General features: G+C 38.1%; 1 protein-coding gene across 1 annotated transcript; it reads right to left on the bottom strand.

The window, feature by feature from the left end:
* Window positions 1-739: 739 nt before the first annotated feature.
* syt1a (synaptotagmin Ia) lies at window positions 740-19109 on the bottom strand. The gene is made up of 7 exons (XM_055231544.1): window positions 19097-19109; window positions 17510-17823; window positions 14218-14385; window positions 12834-13001; window positions 10735-10852; window positions 6278-6411; window positions 740-4428 (listed from the first exon to the last, which is right to left on the bottom strand). Exons 1-7 carry the CDS (start codon window positions 19107-19109, stop codon window positions 4222-4224), a joined length of 1122 nt encoding a protein of 373 aa, XP_055087519.1. The 3' UTR covers window positions 740-4221.
* Between the last annotated feature and the right edge of the window lie 1900 nt (window positions 19110-21009).

Below are 21009 nucleotides of genomic sequence, written 5' to 3'. Positions count from 1 at the left end.
ATAAAAGGCTTGATGTTTTATTCTGGAAATGGGCTGCTGATGTGTTAACTCTATGGTTAAACCATGAACGGAGTTAGACAAAATAATAATTTGTTACATATTCTATATCTGTAATATAGGATAAATAGGCTGGATCATAATTTGATGTTTTTATTCATTAAACAGCAGAATTGATCAAAACCGACCTAAAAACAGAAATAGGTTCAACACTACCGAACAAAAACGGCGGCCCTCGTCACTTCACAGCAAGCAGCGGATTTTTACGTGTTTCTGGAAAAATTCTATGCAACATTTTTGAACATTATGTAGTCCAAGACTTGAGTCTGCAGACTGTAGGAGCGTCAACAAAGGCGGCCTCGACTCTCTTTGTGCTGCGTGGCTGCCTGCAGATGGCAGTATTGGCCTGTTTACAACGTAGTAGATCCTGTCCCTGTTCTGTGCACATCAATATGGTGAAGAACTGTATACGGAACTATAGGTTATACCTGTCCTGAACCTGTCATGAACTAACATAACCTATGTTTGCATCAGGGCTAAACTGGTCTTAAACCAGGATCAAACTAAGAAAGCACCCAATTCTCGATGGACATGAGAAATTAATCATTAATTTTTGCGTGGACATGCCACACATGTGTAGGTGAATTTAAAAAAAAATAGTGTATGGTTTATTTGGCACTACAGGTGTGTCGCAGTTATTCTGTTGTTGCAAAATAACATAATTCAAGTCATGTTCTGTATCAACAGGAAATAAAACATTTTATTGATCATTTGTGTATATGAAGTTATATAACAACAGTCAGAAAACTCCACAGAGTTAATCACTACACAAAGTGAAACAAAACTGTAAAACACCTCATCAAAATGAAGGTATACACAGCAAATATAACTGTCAGCAGCCCACGTCACAGCGGGCGATATGGCAGGAAAAACACCCCAAACAGTTTTACAAGAGTACAGAGAAAATTTCACACACAAAATACTCAAGCAGGCAGTTGATATACACAAAGGCAACTAGGATCTTTCTACAGCATCAGATTCTAATACTTTACACAGCTTTGTAAAAGGTCAGTGTGGCGTTTGTTGGTCTCACTGGAAAGAATCATTAGTTCCTTGTTGCACAGAGAGCTTATAAGTTATTTTACAAGACAGGACTGGAGTTTATGCATTCATACTTTGGTAGGGACATTGTCATGACTGTAGCATTGCAATGCAGTGCAGGTAATGGCTTATGCTTCAGAGGACTTCCACACACCTCGCAAGTGAATGCGTTCTGCAATGCTACTCATTTGTCAATTCCCTGAATATTGAAAACATTTATTTCTGTTTAATTCAGAATAGTTATTGTATCATCCGATTAGTTAAAATTGTGCATTTATATTAACACAGGATTCATCTGTATCTGTAAACCACATATATTTATATCTGAAGCTGTTCTAAATGTCATGAATGTACACAAGTAAACATGTAAAATAAATAAAATCTATATTTAATATGAATACATTTGAAAACTATGAACAAAAAGTGCAAAGTACATATAATCTCAAGGTAAAAGAAATCCACACAAACAGTTTCATACTGTACATTCATCTCAAATATAAAAAGGGACTTTGAATCAACAATATAAAGAACACAGAAAATAAATGTTCATACAATCCATGAACGTAAACAAGAGATGAAGTACAGTTCATGGATGATCAATAGAATCTTTGTGGTAGTCATGTTCAGGACACTTTCTTCTAGATACATTTGGACTAGACTTTGTAAATATGTACACGCCATTTGGAGGGGCTTTTTAAACATAGCATCTAGTTTGGTGTAACTAATACTCCCTGAAACTCCTGATGCTGCAACTGTGTGCAAGAAGAGAAACAAACCTGTAAAAATGGAGAAACCCTACAAAGAGTTCAAACGATGTCAAACTCCAACCTACAGGCTGAATCTAAGTCTGCTGTGTCACGCACTCACTGGGATCATCCGTTTAGGGTTAGGGTCTTTTTGGGGGGGTAATGCCACCCACAAACACTATGGGATGAACATAGAAGTATTGCACAGTGCTCAACAAAATGCTGTGTGAAGCGATCCAAAAAACATCCGGCCTTTTTGTCATATTTATGTATTTTCTTTATGCCTGTTCAAGGGCAAGCACTGCCACAATCTCTCTCTCTCTCTCTCTGCATGTAGAAGGGAAAATGGAATTAAACGCTACGACATCACTACAGAACAGACTGTATCGCTACCTACTGATAAATCTACATCTCTATAAGCACACACGGCAGTCACAGTGATACACAAAGCAGTCCTCAAGAGACTCCTATGGAATGACAAGTAGCTTTTCATAATAGTGCTATCAACTACACAATAACATTGAAAACATGTATACGCCCTCCTGAAGCTATAGCATTGAGTATATTCAAGAGGTTCCTCCAAGATAAGAGACTTTATGGTTTTCATGGACTAAACTTGTTCCTTCTTTAGATTGGACCCGTAGTAAAGGACGTGATAATCGCCTACATAGACCATTAACTTTTACGGTTTTCTCCTTTAGTGTAGCAGCACACCAACAACAAAAACAAAACTAACTGATTTGTCATTACTTTCCCATTTTCATCTGATTGAGCAGGTGGAAGGGTCTCCTGCTGGTAGAAGGAAGAAAGCCACCACACTAAGTAATGGTTTGTAAAGTCAACAAACTAGTTCAAAGACTTCCAGTGCAAACAGCAGCCACGTGAAAGGTAAATTGGCAGTTTTAACAAGGCTAGCTCTATTGTCACTGTTAAGAAGGCAACAGAAAGCAAAGACTGCGACTGAGGGCACCGGTGCAGCCAAAGACATTGCCAAAGCTACGTCCACTATAGGAAGTGGTAGTGTGCATGATGAGAGGCCCTACATATGAGAAGCCTCTCGAAAATGGCAGTGTTTTTCAGAATTCACCTCACATAAGTCAGTTAACTGTAATGTATACACAGCAACCTCAAGTGTAACTCTTGATTGAAGGCAAGGGCACAGTAACCTATATAGTATAGAGACAGCCCCCAGTGTCAAAAAGATCACAACTTTTTTAGCCTTTGTAAAAAAAATCATGCAGATTACGAAAAATAGTTAAGACGCTAAATTGCTTTAAAAATATTCATCTTTAAAGAGTCTCTCAAAACTTATATTTTCTTCCTCTGACCCCAGGTGAAGTGTAGGACACCTCTAACAATGACAAGGCTGTTCAAAGTAAGAAGTTACAACTACGAGCATTAAGGACACAATGGCTACAAGTTGGTGCTTTTTTAAAAACAGGACTTTTTTTCTAAAGGCGTAGAGTATTATTTGGGTCTACTTTTGTGGTATGATATGTAAAATAAATGAAGTACCCTCCAGATTTTGCCAGGCGTGAAATTAACAGGATACTAACTGGTTTGTATTGACTCTTACCAGCTTGCAATCAACTCAACAGAGGTTTTCTGAACAAGTATAAAACGTAAGAAATCATGTGCTTGTATAATTTCCAGCAGCATAATTTTGTCCTACAGAACCATAGTAGTTAATGGCCTTATTTTGGATTTCATGTACACATACAGTATATGTGAAAAGGTTGGCCTTTACTGCAGTGAATCATCTGAATATATAACTATATAAAGCCGAACATTGGCTTTTACAATGTCCATATATTTCCACTAACATCTCGTAGGTTGGAATTTTTGTGGAATGCAATAAGGTAATAAGGTAGAATCTTTATATCCTGGGATATACATAATATTGGCTTTCCTCTATATCTGCATTTACATAATTTAAAATAGAACATCTTATTAAAAACATCAAGATATACACAGATTAGGAAACGGGTAACAACATACAAACACATAAACTAGAAATCATTTTGTCTGCATACTTATATATACAACTGTGGTACAATAAATTCTTTCAGTCATGCGCTATCTATACAGATCATATTGCTTAAAAGAAGGGGCTTTTGGTCAGGGCCAACTGGGTAATGACAATGGAACAAAACAAACCTGAATAAAACCCATAAAGGAATGACTGTTGTAGAAAACAAGAATTGATTTGGGAGGCCACAGGGAACTAGAACAAATCATATTGTGGATAGAATTAAGGGGCAATAAAGCTTGAATGTAGGTAGAGGGGCAGATTACATAAATGGGCCTATATATCACTGAGGTATTTACACATACTGGCTAAAGAGTACTACAAGGCAGGTGCTGAAAGGGCCCCTGTCTATTTCTTGGTGGAGAGCTGCGCGTCCACCTCCTCTTCTGGCTTGAGCACGTGCCACTGGGCGATGGGTCTCCTCGGGTTGGCCAGCATGTCGGACCAATGGCGCAGCTCTGTCCCTGAGCTGTTCAGGCCCACAAAGACCTTCCCAATTGCATCATTCTTGCCGATCTTGTCATAGTCTAGAACAGTTATAACAACCTGCACTTTCTGTGGACACAAGTGAGAGGATGGGAAAGTCAGGGTAGTGAAATAGAGAGCGTTATCCATCAAAATGACAACATATTCAGGAACAATGCGTTAAATAATGACAGTTTAATCATACGTTAAAGGTGCACTAAGTAAATTTGCATGGAGGATTCATCACCTTCTTGTCTCTATGGAGCTTGGGATTGAGTTATTACTTCATAGAAAAGAGAGTAAAAATTTTAAGATGCGAAATACTAAACTTGACATTGATTCAAAAGTATTCTGACTCCATAATGTAGTAAATGTTTTTATCAGAGGTGACCCTGTGGTTTATCTGGTTGCTCTTTTACATTACTTTCATATAATTGTAAGTTAGCTTTATAGTGTAGTGTTTGTATGTCCACTTTTAACTACTGTTGTCATAGTACTAAAAGAGAAAATTCAACACTCGTATATCCATGTGATTAAAAAGAAATCACAATTTTGATAATATCACAATTCACGCAATTAGTATTGTTTAATTTGCCATTAAGGCGCAACTAATGTCATCTGCTGCTCACGAGAGTTCTCTGTGATTGGTTTCAGCGATGCAAAATAAACACTGTTGGAAGTGCTTTCTCTGGGGACAACCAAACCAAATTGTGTGCGAGTTTTACAGAAGTTAAAATCTAAAGACTAATTACTGAGGTCCACTGAACAGGTTTAAATGAATAGTTCGCCGCATGCTGATTAAAAAAAGAGATTAATTTGCAGCTTTTATTTCGATGGAAACATAGCTTCTAGCAAATTGATTAAGAAATTAAACAGTGTCAGTTCTCTAAAACATAATGACTTTGTAATTAAAAATCCCTGAAGGATTTTTAAATCAGACCAACTGTTGCACAAGCCCCAAAAAGGAAATATTGATTATGAAAATGTTTTAATGCATTAAATTACTTATTGGTTTCTTTAAAATCAGAATTACGATTTCTACTTTTAGTGTTAAATGCCTCAAATTGATTCAGAGTTTGTTTAATTTTGAAGTCCTTTTTGCTGGACCTTGGGAGTGGTGATGTGATAAGATGTGTAAATGCTAAAAACATATTTGAATGAGTAGAGAAATGGTGTCTTGTTTGATTAAGCTTGATTGGGATCATAACAGTTTAAAATGAAATGAATAGTTTTGTGGCCAAAAAGTATAATTTGTGAGCTGTGACAATTTGAATCAATTTACTTTATTGCTGCCATGCCTGAGCAGATCCACTGATATTTCAGCTCAGTGATATTTCATAACATTCTGAAAAAGAAAAAAAACCTGGCTTAATGCTGCCTGGTTGTGGAGCTATGGACACATAGAAAACATATCAAATCAAGTATGTGATTCAACATGTAGAAAGGGCAATACACAAAAATATGGGTAGACGATAATCATTTAATATAATCATGATTATCGCCAACAAGGATAATCGTCATTATATCACCAAAATGTGCAGAAAAAATCTACGTATTCCTGATGAGCTCTTCTAGATCACTGTTGTTTTCACTTATAACAAAAGACAATTCTACAACAGCTGTTTAAAATAGGGAATCTGTTCGTAATATTAAAATTATAATTATTCATGCCCATTTTTTTAAACAGTCAGTAATTCATAATTGTGATATAATCGTTAATCGCAATTATTTTGGCCCTGGTAATCGTGCCATCAAATTTCAATATTGTCAATAGAGTCATCTCTCCACTGATGTAGTTACCAAGTAAGTTCAATGCCACAGTGACAAGCAGGTGATAGACCCACTCCCAGGGAAGTTACACAGTGCACCATTAACACATCTGATTTGATAAATATTAATGTCGAGTAGTTAGAAAACACTACAGCACAAATCTCCATACCTGAATTTGTTCAAACGGGACTTCAAAGCTAAAGGACTCATTGTAGTAAGGGTTGAGGGTGTTCTTCTTGATTGTCGTTTTCTTCTTCTTAAGCCTCTTGCCATTTTGCATCAGGTGGATCTTCACGTATGGATCTGCATAACAAAAACACAGTTAATCATATTGCTATAAGCCATTTCTACATTCTCACATTATGGCTTTGTGCTTTATCAGTCAGTTAAACCAATTTATTCAAGAGCCTCATTTTCCATCTGTCCGGGCCATCTCAAGTGGCACATAGTGGTCTCTCTTCCCGTCCTTATCCACTTTGAGGCAATCAGGTAAAGTGTGTGTGTGTCTGAAAACAGTCCAGTGATTCGGGGTATTTGACACACTTCTGCTGATTTGTTTAGCTTCATCAAACTGCCATGACTCATTGTTTTGTGTGTCTGTGTATTAATGCACAACTACAAAAGGCCAGATGCGTAATTCACTAGTTGGTTTAAAAAAGTGATTAGCACAGCCTTTTTTTTCCTCTTGATTATATGTTTTTTTCCATGCACAACAATTTTGGGGTAGCAAGGGAACAATTAACAATATGAAAGTTTCAATCATGTTGGCATAACAAGAGCTGTTATTAAAAAAAAAAAAAGTAATTCCCGTGGCTTCATACAACAGATGAACAAATAATACTTTGCTCAACCAAACAGGGAAATGTGCATAAACAAATGTCTTGGTAATTTCTATATTTCAGTGAGAATGCAAATGACTATAGATTTATGTAAATATGATTTATGTAAATATGATGACCTGTCCTGATCTTTTTTAAACAGTTTTTTATACATAAGCTAAAGTCAGATTGTACCTTTTATTAAGCTTCATGAATGACGACCAAAGACAAATACATCCAACGCATTTCACAAATGTGTCAGGTGTCCCCTTGTACTGGTGAGTGGCTCTGAATAAATATAATGCAACAGCTGAATGGAATTATGCAAGATAACCACTTCTAACGTTGAAAGAGCCCAAAAGAGAAGACACCTGTGGCACCACATCGCTGCTATCCAGGCACTTCTTATCTTTGTGGCCAGCAGATGAGGGCTTGGCTTTATTGAGTTCTGGGAGGCTCAGTGAAGCTCATATCCGGCCCATTTTGCCGTTTCATCCCAGACGGATGTAATCTCTGCCATTTTATAGGTGAATAGCAGTGTTCATGATGCAAGGGCTCCTTTTCACATATATGTGTACAGCACACACGCTCCACAGACACACATCCAAGTCCAAAATATAGGTCTTCATCTTATGAGGCAATGCACAGACATTAGCCTCAATTTATCTAAAGCTTATAGTTATTGTGCTACTTTACTATTATGTTGTATATAATGATCTGCCATGTGTGTAATAGGAAATAAAAAAAATCGATAGGTCTTTTTGCAATCTGCCATGTAGACAGTACATCACACTCTTTCAGACTGACTTTAATGTGCACTTGAACCTGTGAGAAAGATGAACAACAAGGCAGTTGTGCAATGTATCTTAATTATGTAAAGGCTTGGAAATCCCTCTGCAACAGTTCCTAAGCTCATTAGCTACATCTTTGAAACAGATAGCACTGAAGCAAAATCTGAAAGAATGCACACCAGCAAACTGTATTCTGTATTCCCTAATTAGTTTTAAATGGCTTGCTTCTCTAAGGGCTTTGCATCATAAATGTTTGTGCTTCGATGAATTTTAGAGAAGTCAAGTTTCCAAAGGATGAAAACAAATAGAGCCTGCAGCTGTGAGAGATCAGTACTTTGGTGGTTCATTATCACAGTTACGCAGCGATGTGCTCCCATAGGCCCCTTTAACCTGGTTATGTGTCAGCTCACTGGGAAATATAGAAGCAGCAGAGATGCACAGGAGCCCGGCCTGAGCACTCACGGCTTCAGACACTTAGTCTTAAGTGTGAGTCACCTTTAATAGTGCAGCATGCTGCTAGCTGGGACACTGTAAATGCACCATTCTAACCAGACAATAAGCCTGAGTGTCAGAGTCTGAGCGCAGCAGATAACATGATACAACAGCAGGAGGTTGAAGATTTGTTGGTAGTTTGTGTAGCTACAGTAGAAGGCTTTTATCACATATTTCTTTTTTCAAAATAGACTGATGCACTACCCACCAGACTTTTAAGATGACTGAAGAAATGAATGTGGACTGCTAATGAACACACGCGCTACCATGTGCTGAGAGATAGCAGTGAAAGAAGTGACATGTCTATAAGAAGCTAAAATTAGTCTGAGTCTAAGGAGACAACTAAAGAGCATACTGCTGCACACATCAATCATATTTAAGTAAGTCTCAGTGTATTTATACAAACAAAATGTATTTCAAGGGTTTGGGTGAGAGCACAGCATGAGGGAACATTTGGAGGGTGATTCACTAAGAGCCAATGAAAAGAATTATTTCTGATTATACATTGGTTAATGGTAATACCCCCATCTTCCTCTGTGAGCAATAATTAGGCATGGTAAACAGGATGACAATAGAGCAGAAGGCTGATCCTGGGCCATCAATTACTTGTCCTCCTCCTTAAGGCACCCTGTGGATAGAAGCTAATTATTGTTATTAGGGACCTGCACATTATTTCATCCATCTGCTGCTCTTTTAAGGACACACTCGCAGAGCAAGGATCTGCTACAATCAAACTCAAGTGCAATTTAGAATATTTATGGTTGTTTATAATTAGAACTGTGCGGTGCTAGTACTATACGGAAAAAGAGAAACCTCAAGAAGAAGCATAGCACCTTAAATGGACTCTGGCTCTACAGACTTGAACTTGATCTGTAAAAAGAATGCTCCAGTCCTGGACACATCTACAGCCTGTCCGTCCATGGGGGTGGATCTCTCCTTCATCGTGATTTTACTAGAGGTTTCTCTTTTTTTCCCACAGGGTTTTGTGGAATTTTTTGTTGCTGAGAAGGAGGATGTAAGTACAGGGGATGCTCTGGGATAGTTTTCCATTTGCTTGTTTCTTGTGAATGTTGTTTGATGTGCTTGTCAGAAGAAATAAAACTCTTCTGATTCTGATTGTCTGTAATTAACTGTTTCACCATCTGATTTTCTAACTTTCTGTTCTTTAAATAAACAATTTTATTAGGACCTACGAGGTAACTACTGTTGTGAATTTGGAGTAACACAAAATAAATTGAATTAAACAGTCCTCACTTAAACTTTTCTCTTCATTTTTTTCTGGTATCTCAGTTTCTAACATTACAGAAAAGCACAGGTCATACCAGAAACTGCATATTTTTTAACAACCAAATATCTGCTCAGCCAGCCTGAAAGTGAGCTGCTACCTTTTAATGTGCACTATATTACTCTTCGGCAGGGCACTTAGGCCAAGATGGAGAAGCGGCTGTTGGGCAGAAAGCAAGTGGGCCCAGGTGTATGGTAATTGCACCAAAAGGAGCCGAGGCGAGAGAAAAGAGTGCACTGGGAATTTGAAATGAAGCCTCTGTAGAAAGTCAAGGAGGTGATGGAGCGGTGGAGAGTAAGGGACTGTCGGACTCCAAACCCCATTATTTTATTAGGCAGTCATTTCAGATGGAGATGTAGCGGTATGACAGTAGCACAACATAAAAAGTTACATGTAAAACTTTGAAAAATGTATTGGTCTTGGGCCTTATTGCAAAATTGATCACTAATAGTAAAAGTTTCCTGCAGTACCTACAGCAGGACCTACATCAATAAGATTTGATGAAAACCAAACCAAACTTTAATTTTCTAGGCCAAGGGTTAATATGGTTAAAAATGAATACCTCAAAATGATGGTAATCCATAGTAAATGTGTTTTGCCTGTAAATATTTGGTTGAGATTGTAAAATGAATCAGATCAGATATAACAGCATAAACCCTGTTATAGAGTGTTATTTTAATTCTAATTAGATATATTGCAGCCTTTTTAAAATAGTTTGTTGTTATTGACAATGCTCAATTTTCAATTTTTACTGATAATATTGTAATCTCCAAAACAACGATTGCAATATTATCAGTATTTGATATATCTCCAACCTATTAGGGCTAAAATGTTTCTCAAGACCATTCTTTATTGACCAAACTAATGTTTGTAATTAAATATAATGTTACATATGTTTTGATAGGAGTATGCAGTATAAGGTCTACTCTGTTTCCAGTGACTATTTCTGTCCTGTGCTAATACATAGTGTTGCGGCCCCATGTTGTTTGTGAATGCTGTGAACTTGTGGGCGTCTGAGGCAGAATTCCACTCCTCTCCCATCAGCATGCTCTGTTACCATGACATCACAACACTCCTACGTGGTGTTTGTGAGCCACTGCAAAGACACATATTTTCACGGTATTACTGTGACATTGAGTTTATTACTGCCCGCTGTGTTCATTAGTTCATTGAGAGCATCACAGTGAGAGTGCTGGAGTGCTTACTGAGGTTAGGTGTGTGCAGATGAATTCCTCTTTACCTGAAAGACCTCCCACGTCCATCTTCTTCAGATTCTTAGCCTCTAGGATGACCACCGTCAGCTTGCCAGCAGTTGGGACATAACGCAGAGAGAAGCAGATATCGCCCAACTTTTCTTGCTGTGGAGCACACATACAACACGAATGAATGGATCAATACTAAATACACATTTGCTGTCTAAAATTTACATCCTTTTAACACAGATATTTCTCGGGGTAACTAAAAGAAATTGTTATTTTATTATTTATATTATTATTATTTTTTTATTTTTTTTTGTAAATAACAAATGGAATTAAATTTTTTATCCAACTATCAAAACCAACAGACCAACAGTTACTCTTTTGATGTGTTGTAAAATGTCACAAAATACATACACCTTATTAAACAAAAGAGCTCAGTGGCAGTCAGAGCTGGATCTTCCTATATGCAGAGTGCACAAGTTGTGCAGGGCAATGAAGCTGCAAAAGGCAAAAGGCATTTGATAATTTCATCATTCTTGTCTATCTGTCAATCATCTTGTAGTTACAACAAAAAGGGGTCCTCAGTTTACATATTATTTTCTCATCCACTCAATGAGTTAGTACAATATGGCAAGCTGCCGTGCCTCGACCCCTCCCTCCTCCCTCACTCATAAACACATCTCAGCGACAGCATGAACACAATAAAACAGCATGATGTAAGTATACTACATGTTTGTCTGTTGTCTTGTCTTTGTCTCACTTCTTTTGCCTTGAAATGAATAACGTAAACATGTGTTTTTTCACACACACACACACACACACACACACACACATACATATACACACATTATATATATATATTATATATATATATATATATATATATATATATATATATATATATATATATATATATATATATATATATATATATATATATATATATATATATATATATATATATATATATATATATATATATATATATATATATATATATTCAGGGGAGGAACTGGTTGATAACCAGAAAAGTTAAATAAATGCCTTATTGGTTTACTGTCTGCTAGGTATCGCACATTAGTGCAGATGACAGTTGTGTGCATTACTTTGCAGAATGTGAATAATCAATACTTTAGTCCGAGTGGCACTGAACTGGCGAGGGCCTCCAAGTCAAATTTTGCTTAGGGCCCCCTGAAGGTTAGATCCGGCTCTGGTGGCAGTAAAAGCTGTTGTTACTTGTCCACAGGAGAGACTATGCTCTTTTATATTTCCCAGGTAAATGCCACCTGTTGTTTTTTCAGTATAAGGTCACTTACGGAACTTGGTCACTCATATTTGACCCTAACATTTAACTCTGGTCTGCACTTAAGATGGGTTACTTAAATAATGCGCTGAATTTGTCTTCCAAAGTACAGTGACAGGTAACTGGAAATTGCATATTAATTTACCAATCAGAAGCAAGACAATTACATTTTATTGGTATGACAATGCAAAGTTGATGGTAATCTGATGTTACTAATGCATGAGTACAATGCTTTGCAAAAGAGGGATAGGTGCACAGTGCTTAACAATACTGTTTGATAACTTCCCAGCCTGTAATCATTATCTGTAACTTCTAAATGCCACTTCATTAGAGCTGGAGCAAGGACCTGTTAAATATTTAATTGAGGGGTGGAAGCCAGAGCTGCCCTCAGCAAACTGCAGAGCCCTTGTCTTGTCTAGAAAAATTTAAAATATACCCATTTCCTTTAAAAAGCACATTTGGTTCTGTATTATTGTAATTAACCTTTATTTTAAACTAAATGAGAGATAAAAAAGGGTTCTCATAGCAACACATGCTATATGCCATGACATTTACCATGAAAATTGAATCTCCTGAACTGCTGCCTGGAAAGTCATACTCTATTAATTGAAGGGGAAGTGTGGACATCTGATTAAGTGACATTTCTGCGAGAGATGGATTACATCAGCCACGCTACTGCATTTATGGTTTGAGCACAAACACATCAGAAATAATGACAGTGATTTTGTAAATGTTAGCATAATGTTAATACAAGATGTTGAAATGTAAAATGTGACCCTTGACCTTAAAATGCAGTTGACCTTAAACTGTTTATGTGATTGTCGATCTGGGCCATACCTCCTCCTTCTCAGCGCTCTGCAGATCTCGCCACTCTTCTGTTATGTGGCTGAAGTCCACCTTGTTCATTGGCACTTTGATGTCACCGATAGCGTCGTGTTTGGAGAAGCGATCGAAGTCATACACTGTCATTACAAGCGTCTTTCCACCGAGCTCTACATATGGCACCTAAGACAACAGAAAATGTACTGATTAGAATAGGAGTATAGGCAAGGCAAGTTTATTTGTATAGCACATTTTGTACACAAAGTAATTCAAAGTGCTTTACAGAATAAGAAAGACATTAAAATCACACAAATCAAAACATAAATAATCACAAATAATCATCATAAATTCACCATTAAAAGAGAAGAGTGCAGAATAAAAACCTTTCAGTCGTATGCACAGCTGAACAGAACCGTTTTGAGCCTGGATTTAAACATGGTCAAAGTAGAGTCCTGTCTGACATCTTCAGGAAGACTGTTCCAGGTTTTAGCTGCATAAAACTGAAAACTGAAAACGCTGACTCTCCATGTTTAGTCCTGACTCTGGGCACCAGCAGGAGGCCGGTCCCTGAAGTCCTCAGAGTGCGATATGGTTCATATGGCACTAACATGTCGGAGATGTACTTTGGACTTAGGCCATGGAGAGACTTATACACAAGCAGAGCTGCTTTAAAGTCTATTCTTTGAGCTACAGGAAGCCAGTGCAGAGACCTGAGCACAGGACTTATGTGCTCGTACTTCTTAGTTCTAGTCAGGATCTGAGCAGCAGTGTTCTGGATGTACTGCAGCTTTTTTAACGCACGTTTGGAGAGGCCAGTGAGCAGGCCGCTACAGTAGTCTAACCTACTGGAGACAAATGCATGGCTAAGTCTCTCTAAGTCTGGCTTTGACACTATACCTTTGATTTTTGCAATGTTTTTAGGTGGTAAAAAGCTGAAGATGTTACTGATTTGATGTGTTAAAGTTCAAGTCTGAGTCCATTATTACCCATTGGCCCACCCAAAAATATATTTTTATTTATGATTATGCAACTCCTTGAATTGTCATTACCACTTTAAATCTGTTTTTATAAATAATCTTGAAAGCCATTTTTACCAGCAGGATTTTAAAATTCATATGTACAACAGGACCAATCTTTCCAGTCATGCAACTTCAGTGTAAAATACATATGCATTTAAAGTGGGCTTGCTGGGTTGCGAGTTATACAAGAGCTATCTATGTGTGTATACAGGATGTGAGCGGTCAGGAATGCCAGGAAAAGGATATTCTGTCTAGAGCTTGTTATTGTGCCACCTGCTTACTGTCTGCACCAAGCTGCATGCCAAATAAGACTGTGGAAATGAGCATTTATTAAATAGAAAAATCACCTTCTAAGATGTTGCTTTATGTGAGTTATTTACCTTGAACGTAAACTGTTCATTAAAAACAGGATTGAGGGTCTTTCTGTGGACCTTGGTCTCAAACTTCTTCTTCTTATCAGGCAGCAGGTAGACCTTTACGTATGGGTCAGAAGTGCCGCCCATGTCCATAGCGGGCAACTCTGCCGCCTGAATGATCCCCACTATGAGCTAAGAAAGAAAGATAAAGGTTAAATGAGACTTTGTGCACACAGGTGACATTATCACAGGTTTCAGTGTCCTGACAGACACCTATATGCACTATGGAAACTGCAGGGGCACCGCCTTGTTAATGTGGAAGTCATTATTCTTTCTGGTGTCAGATGAGGATGAGTTGGTGTCAGTGGGCTGAGATGTGGTGCCACTATGAGAAGGTCATGTCTGCTGGGCTGCCAGTGGCCACAGAGTTAGCAAAGGTCAGTACGTGTCAGCTTTGCAATGAGGGAAGTTTCTCTTTACCTGAGGCTGATAATTGATAACCACAATGGGGGAGGCTGGGAGGCTGATTGAGCTGCCAGTCAGAGCTTCCACTCAAAGAGCTCTCAGAAGGCCCAGCTAGTCAGTCAATCAACTTCCTATCAGCCGCCATCAAACGGGCAATCTGGAGGCTGACCAAGGCACTGAGCCATGGAGCTGTACAGCTGTCAGACTGCCATCAGGGCACTCCCATACCAGGCTATGCAGCAGAGTGGACCATGCAACTTAAGTGGGAAATACCACTAGAACAGACTTGATCTACCGTAACAAATTGGGCTGTCTCTTTTGTTTATTACTATTAATTAAACCAACATATGTGCCCCATTGTGAAACCAATAATAATATCTTCAAATAAACAAAAATCCTTATGTATATTATGTGCACAAATGTAAACTTAATACCCATACGGTTTTATCTGAGCAAGTAATATTTAATGGTAGAATTGTGTATTGATTACATTGACACACACAATGTTTCAAACACGTTAATCATACATGACAGAGTGAGCACAAGAAAATGCATTGAGGAACAGATGGTGCATCATAGAATAATTAACTGCTCTCCAGATTATGCACCGTTTCCCCGACATTATCACCGCAAACACTCAAATGAGTTCCTGTCATGGATTCAATAAATAGAGCAGACTCAATGTAATTGCACCCTAAATGCATCTTACAGCCGTGTGTTATATAGAATGCATATCAAAGAGATGACACACAATTATTATAGCTGTCATCTTTGCAAAGTTGAGGTTTTGATTTCAGAACCATGGATGTATATCACCTCATATGTCCTCCCATAAATAATTTCAAAAACATTTTTTATTTACGTGGCTTATAATGAAAATTAAAGAAAAAAAAAAAACAGCATGTGTTCAGTGGGTGATTCAGAATAACTAAAACTCAAAATTTATTTCCTTCACGCAGAGCACTAATAAGATGTTATTTTGCTTCTGTGAATACTAGAAGGAGTAATTAAAAGCTCATCAACCAGGTAATGTCTTTAATTTGCTCATTTTCACTTTGAGTCATAAAATAACAAACTGCATGGTCGTTAATCAAATTGGAAAATGTAATTAAAGGGCTTTTTGACTTTAACAGCCATGGTCTATGAATGGTTGGATGCAGTAGTGAGCAGATATTCGGTATTAGTTGTTTGAGTCTTTCTAGAGCTTTTTCATATGGTGCATGGTTGCAAGAGAGATGGTTAATTTCATTTTAGTATGTTTGGAATATTTGGGTGTTTTCATTTTGTCATATGTATGCATGAGGTAAATACAAAAATGTACAGTAGCATTTTGGAGAATATTGGTGAGGTTAAGTGAGAATGTGTTAAAATTCATTGCTTCATAATGACACTGAAATTCATATATTCTGTCTGGACACAATACAAATGGCCTGCTCTTGACTGGCAAAGAAAGCAATGAATATGGTAATGATGTTGAAAGTAGGAATGGCATTATAATTCCCTTCCCGCTGTGCTAAGAGCTCTCTTTGTGCTTCATTTGCTGTGTATTTGCCTGATCTCACCGCGTCACTGCTCTCTGAGTGATTTGGGTCTTTTACAAAACCAAAGTCTCATTAGTGTTTAAAGCCAGTGTCATCAGCACCAGAGGCTGCATCTACAGACCTCAGTGTCTGTCCTCACTTTGATCTGCGGCACTTTTCCACTTGTGTCAAACACACACAGCCAAACGGTCACTGCATGAGATCAAGTCTCTAAAGATGATTCATGCATTCAAGAAATAACTACATTAACAGTTCCCTGAACATTACTAAATGACAGTGCACAATAGTACGGTCCAAAGTAATGCCAATAGAGAGGGGGAAAAAAATATTGTACTATATTATCATTATTAAAGTGCTTTGGTCAATTTGAACAGAAGATTTAGTTGATGGCGACAAAATGCACTACAGTTGACTCAATAACTAGTAAGTCATTACTTATACTACATTATATATACTATATTGCTGCTGCACCTAATATGCTAATTACGTGCTAATACACTGTATCTTTGTGTGAGTTTATGGGCAAGGACTGAGACTTTATGTCACTGTCACAATGGAGTAAAAGCTGTCAGCCATTCATTATCAACAGCAGCAGCGTGCAGCCTATTTTCACCACAATAATGCCCATTGAATGAGATGCAATTGGTCCCATTATAAGACAGATGAATTGTCATGAGTCTTTTGTCTTATTGCATTATGTCCTCCACATTTTCACAAAAATGTTATCTTTTCTATGAACTCTAGCTAAATAGTGCCAAGTATATGATGGAAAAACCCTGCGACGTTCATTCTCAAATAAAGCTGAGTTATAAGTGTAGTGCTGAATACGACTAATCCCTGAGTGTCACTTGTTTATAATGTGGAGTTAGCCATCCCAGAGAGGGGTTCTGCTGATCATGCAGCGTGTCTATTATCTGTCACACAACATCTGGAGCCCAGAAGTTGATGTTCTTCTTCGCACGGCTTCTTAAACTCATTGGGTGGAAAAACAAAGCAGATGGATATCTAGAGGGGCCATTGTAAATCAAGCAGAAAGATAGAAACAAATTTACAGAGGAAATCCCTATGGTACAGGCTTACTGGTAAATGCACAGACAATAGTTACAGTACAACATAATGAATAGTGCACAGCTTGAGTTTGAGCAGTGGTAATGCCTTACAGGAAAACGGTACATAATATGGGATCAGTTTTATTCTGGATGTAATGATAAGTTGGACCACCTCAGAGGCTGGGTGTGACCATACTTACACAGGAGGAGCTTTCGAAACAACGACACACAGACAGGAAGATCTGGAGAACCGTGTCTTACCGAGTTCTCTGTGAAATTGTAATCCAGGGAGTATTGCAATTTGCCCAGTTTCTGGTCCTCCTTGGGCTCAGCTTCTTTCTTCTCCGTCTCAGTCAACCCTGTCTCTGCATCCTCCTCATCCTTCAAGGCCTGAAGGAGACACCCACCAATAGTCAGTGTCGCCTGTTTGTCGCTCGGGCTAGCACCCTGCCAGCCGTTCCCCGCCCAGGTCCTGCCTGTGGACCTACACCTGTAAAAGCTGCCACTTGTTTTATGATAGATAAGGGAAAACGGGAATGCAAGCACTAAAACACCAGTTAACACCAGGACATGCTCTGTGATGCATTAAAAGCCCCGGGCCTCGTCCCTTGATGTCCTAACAGTGAGTGTTCCAGTTAAAGGGAGAAAAGATCACATGATGGTTTCAGAGATGACAGTTATGAGCAGGCATGGGTAAAGGAGGGGAGGGATTAGAAATGTAAGGACAGACATGGATTGGGCAAAGAAAGATGGAGACATCTGGAAGAGACCATAATCCTTGTTATTTGAAGAAGACTGGTTACTGAGAAGAGTATGAAGAGATAGTGAGCTTTGAGTGTCCTTAGCCTGGCAGGGAGGTGAAGGGAGTGGTAGCAGGTGAAGGGGGTAGAGGCTGGGATTGGTGAGGAGGTGGTCAAGGACAGTATTGTACAACATGCGATAGAAGAGGCACTACTTATCAAAGACATTCATTCACCATCAAAAGTTGCCTTTTCAAGATATCTCTTTTTTTCAGGCATGCAGAGCATTCTCTGTCATACAAATTGGTGCTCTTTTGTGAATTCCCATTCCTGAGTTAAATGATGCCTTCAGACACAGTTGCATTGTCATCATAGCCTTAAGCTTATGTAACCCTCTACGTAGATGGAAGCTAAGAAGCATCATGCCAGCGGTGGGTGGGAGGTGTTGGTAATAAGGGGTTGTAATGTACTTCCAGGCCTGCTCCTATTCATTTATCAGGTTGCTAATGTGAAAGCAAAAAGCTGAACATCACTGATTCCTTCAAAGTTTCCACTGAGCCATATAGTCTCCTCCCTTTGAAAATAATTCATTTGAAACATTTGGTCTCATTTACAGTGGAAAATCTGATGCTAGTAAAATGATTGAGAAAAACGCAAATGTTTTTAGGAGTAATCACTTTACTTTGAGTAAAATGAGATGGGCTTGATTTCACCTGAATTGATAGATGCAACTGCACGCTTTTACTTTAGTCAAAAGGTTGCTTTTCATCTCCAGTTTCAAAAGAACATTTACTTGTAGAGCCTCTCAATCATTTCACGTTTGCCTCCTGCCACTTGTTTGAAATGCAAATTTAACATTCAAAAGCCAAGAGACTTTTGCCTGGGATAAAATCAGTGTGGTTCAACTTTGTCATTGCGGACCCAGTGTTTTCTTCCATACATATATATGTGCATATGTAGTTAGTATGCACATATATACAGCAGATATACATGTACTGTATGCATAGTTACATATATTAGCTTCTATGGGAGTAAGTTGTTGTCAAGAGGCTATTTGAAACGTCAGAGCAGCAGGCTTAAGAAGATCCAACAGCAATTGGGAACCTACCGCCAGTGACCATCCCGAACAGTCATCAGACACAACACAGATAAGGAGGACATAGAAGGAAAAAACACAAATTAAAACAACCACACACAAGTTAACACACATTTCTGGCTCACCACGAGAAATGACTTGACCTATATGCACTCTTATTAAATTATAGATTACTTGATAATAAATAACAATGACAGCTGAAGTTTATTACAGCATAAACTATAGTTTATGTGGGGTTTCTCCTGTGCTCAAAACCGTATGCAATGAACAGGAAATTACTGCATTTGCTTCTAATGAATAAGAGAAACAGGATTAATATATTCTTAGGCTGGGGACACACTAGTGTATTGAAAAAAATAAATAAATTCACACTTGTATAAAGGATGGCGGCACTACACATTTGTGTTTTCCAGAAAAGATTTGCAGCAGACAGGAAACTTCAAAAACGCAACAAAGTAACATGTGTGGACAAAATCCTGCTTATAAAAAGCCAGTAGGAGCAATCTGGAGGCTGTTCCAGTCACTGTAGGGATGAAGCACAAACATATGTGTTGATCCCCTTAACTGTTTCTACACTTTATGGACTGTTGTCAAAATAGATTGAAGGTATCTAACATTTGAGGTTTTGGAGCTGCTACCCAACAAATAGCCTTTCACTGATGGAGCAGAATCTGACTGTGCCATACTGACTGACAATGTACTTATATGTGTTATATCTCAAAAGTATATGACATATCCATTAATCGGTGTGTATTTAATGCATTCACATTAACGTAATAATGTTTTGGGAGGAGTGCACATACATTATGCTGGACTTGTGCTGTCTTTGTTTAATGATTAGGGATGTCTTTTCTCGGGGTGAAAACCATTTATTGCACAGCAAACATTACTCACAACTCTTCAACAGTGAGCAGGTCCTTATTTGAACAAGGAAACACTCACAGGAACCCAATTCAGAAGGCAAATGTCAAATACTGTTTTAAATGAAAGTCACTACATGACTTCCAGTTACATCCCTGAAATTAAACTGGACGCTTGTTTTAATTAAGTGTAAAAGCATCAGTCAACAATAAACTAAAATACATTATATACCAACATGTACATTTGAAATAATTATAATAAACTTATAAATAAAAGTGACATACATACAAATTTCCAACTTAATGCATGCAAAAAATAAGACCAACTTAAAATGAATGATTAGAATTTAAATCTTAATAATTTGCTGAGAAAATGCTTATAACAAACAACATTTATGAACGTTTTTACCTCGGTTTTGGTCCCATCATGACGTCCTCATGTTGATAGCATTTTTGCCCTTGTCTTTGCCTTCTTTTTATTTTTCTTCTTGAATATCCACTTTTTGCAGATGCAGAAGCAGCAGGCTAGCACCAGGATGATGGCCACAAATGCGATGGAGACAATGGCCCAAGATGGCACTGGGGACAGAAAGAGAAAGAGAGATTTGAAATGAAACTTTGGGTGTAAATGAAACAATGATGCACCCTGAAAAGAGAAAAATAACACATTGAGGGACAGGGGTCAGAACAGTTGAACTTTGTAAACAACTGATTGTAGAAGTGAGACAAAAGCAGTTTCTCTGCATCGACCCCCTGGTTTGGACTATCATGAGGTGGCAGACCCTTAACGATTTGTTCACACTAACTCAAGAGAGAACCTCACAAAGCTGCTTCAGTCAATTTAGTGGAAGTAAAAGATCCTGGCATTTCTCTTCCCTTTTAAAAACGAGAATATACTCAGCACCCAGGCTTCCAGACACTGTCTAAACTAAACTTTGGTAGGTGGCAGTTTTAAGTGTAACATGACAATGCAATTTCAAATCTGAGTAATTCTGGTAAACTACCCAGTAAGTAAAAACATGACAAATCGACCAATTTGAAGATATTTGTGCCAATATGCTAACT

This window comes from Periophthalmus magnuspinnatus, chromosome 23 (assembly GCF_009829125.3).
Source record: "Periophthalmus magnuspinnatus isolate fPerMag1 chromosome 23, fPerMag1.2.pri, whole genome shotgun sequence".
Lineage (NCBI taxonomy): Eukaryota > Metazoa > Chordata > Actinopteri > Gobiiformes > Gobiidae > Periophthalmus > Periophthalmus magnuspinnatus.
Note: the sequence above shows the minus strand (reverse complement) of the source record. Positions and strands in the feature narration are given on the sequence as shown.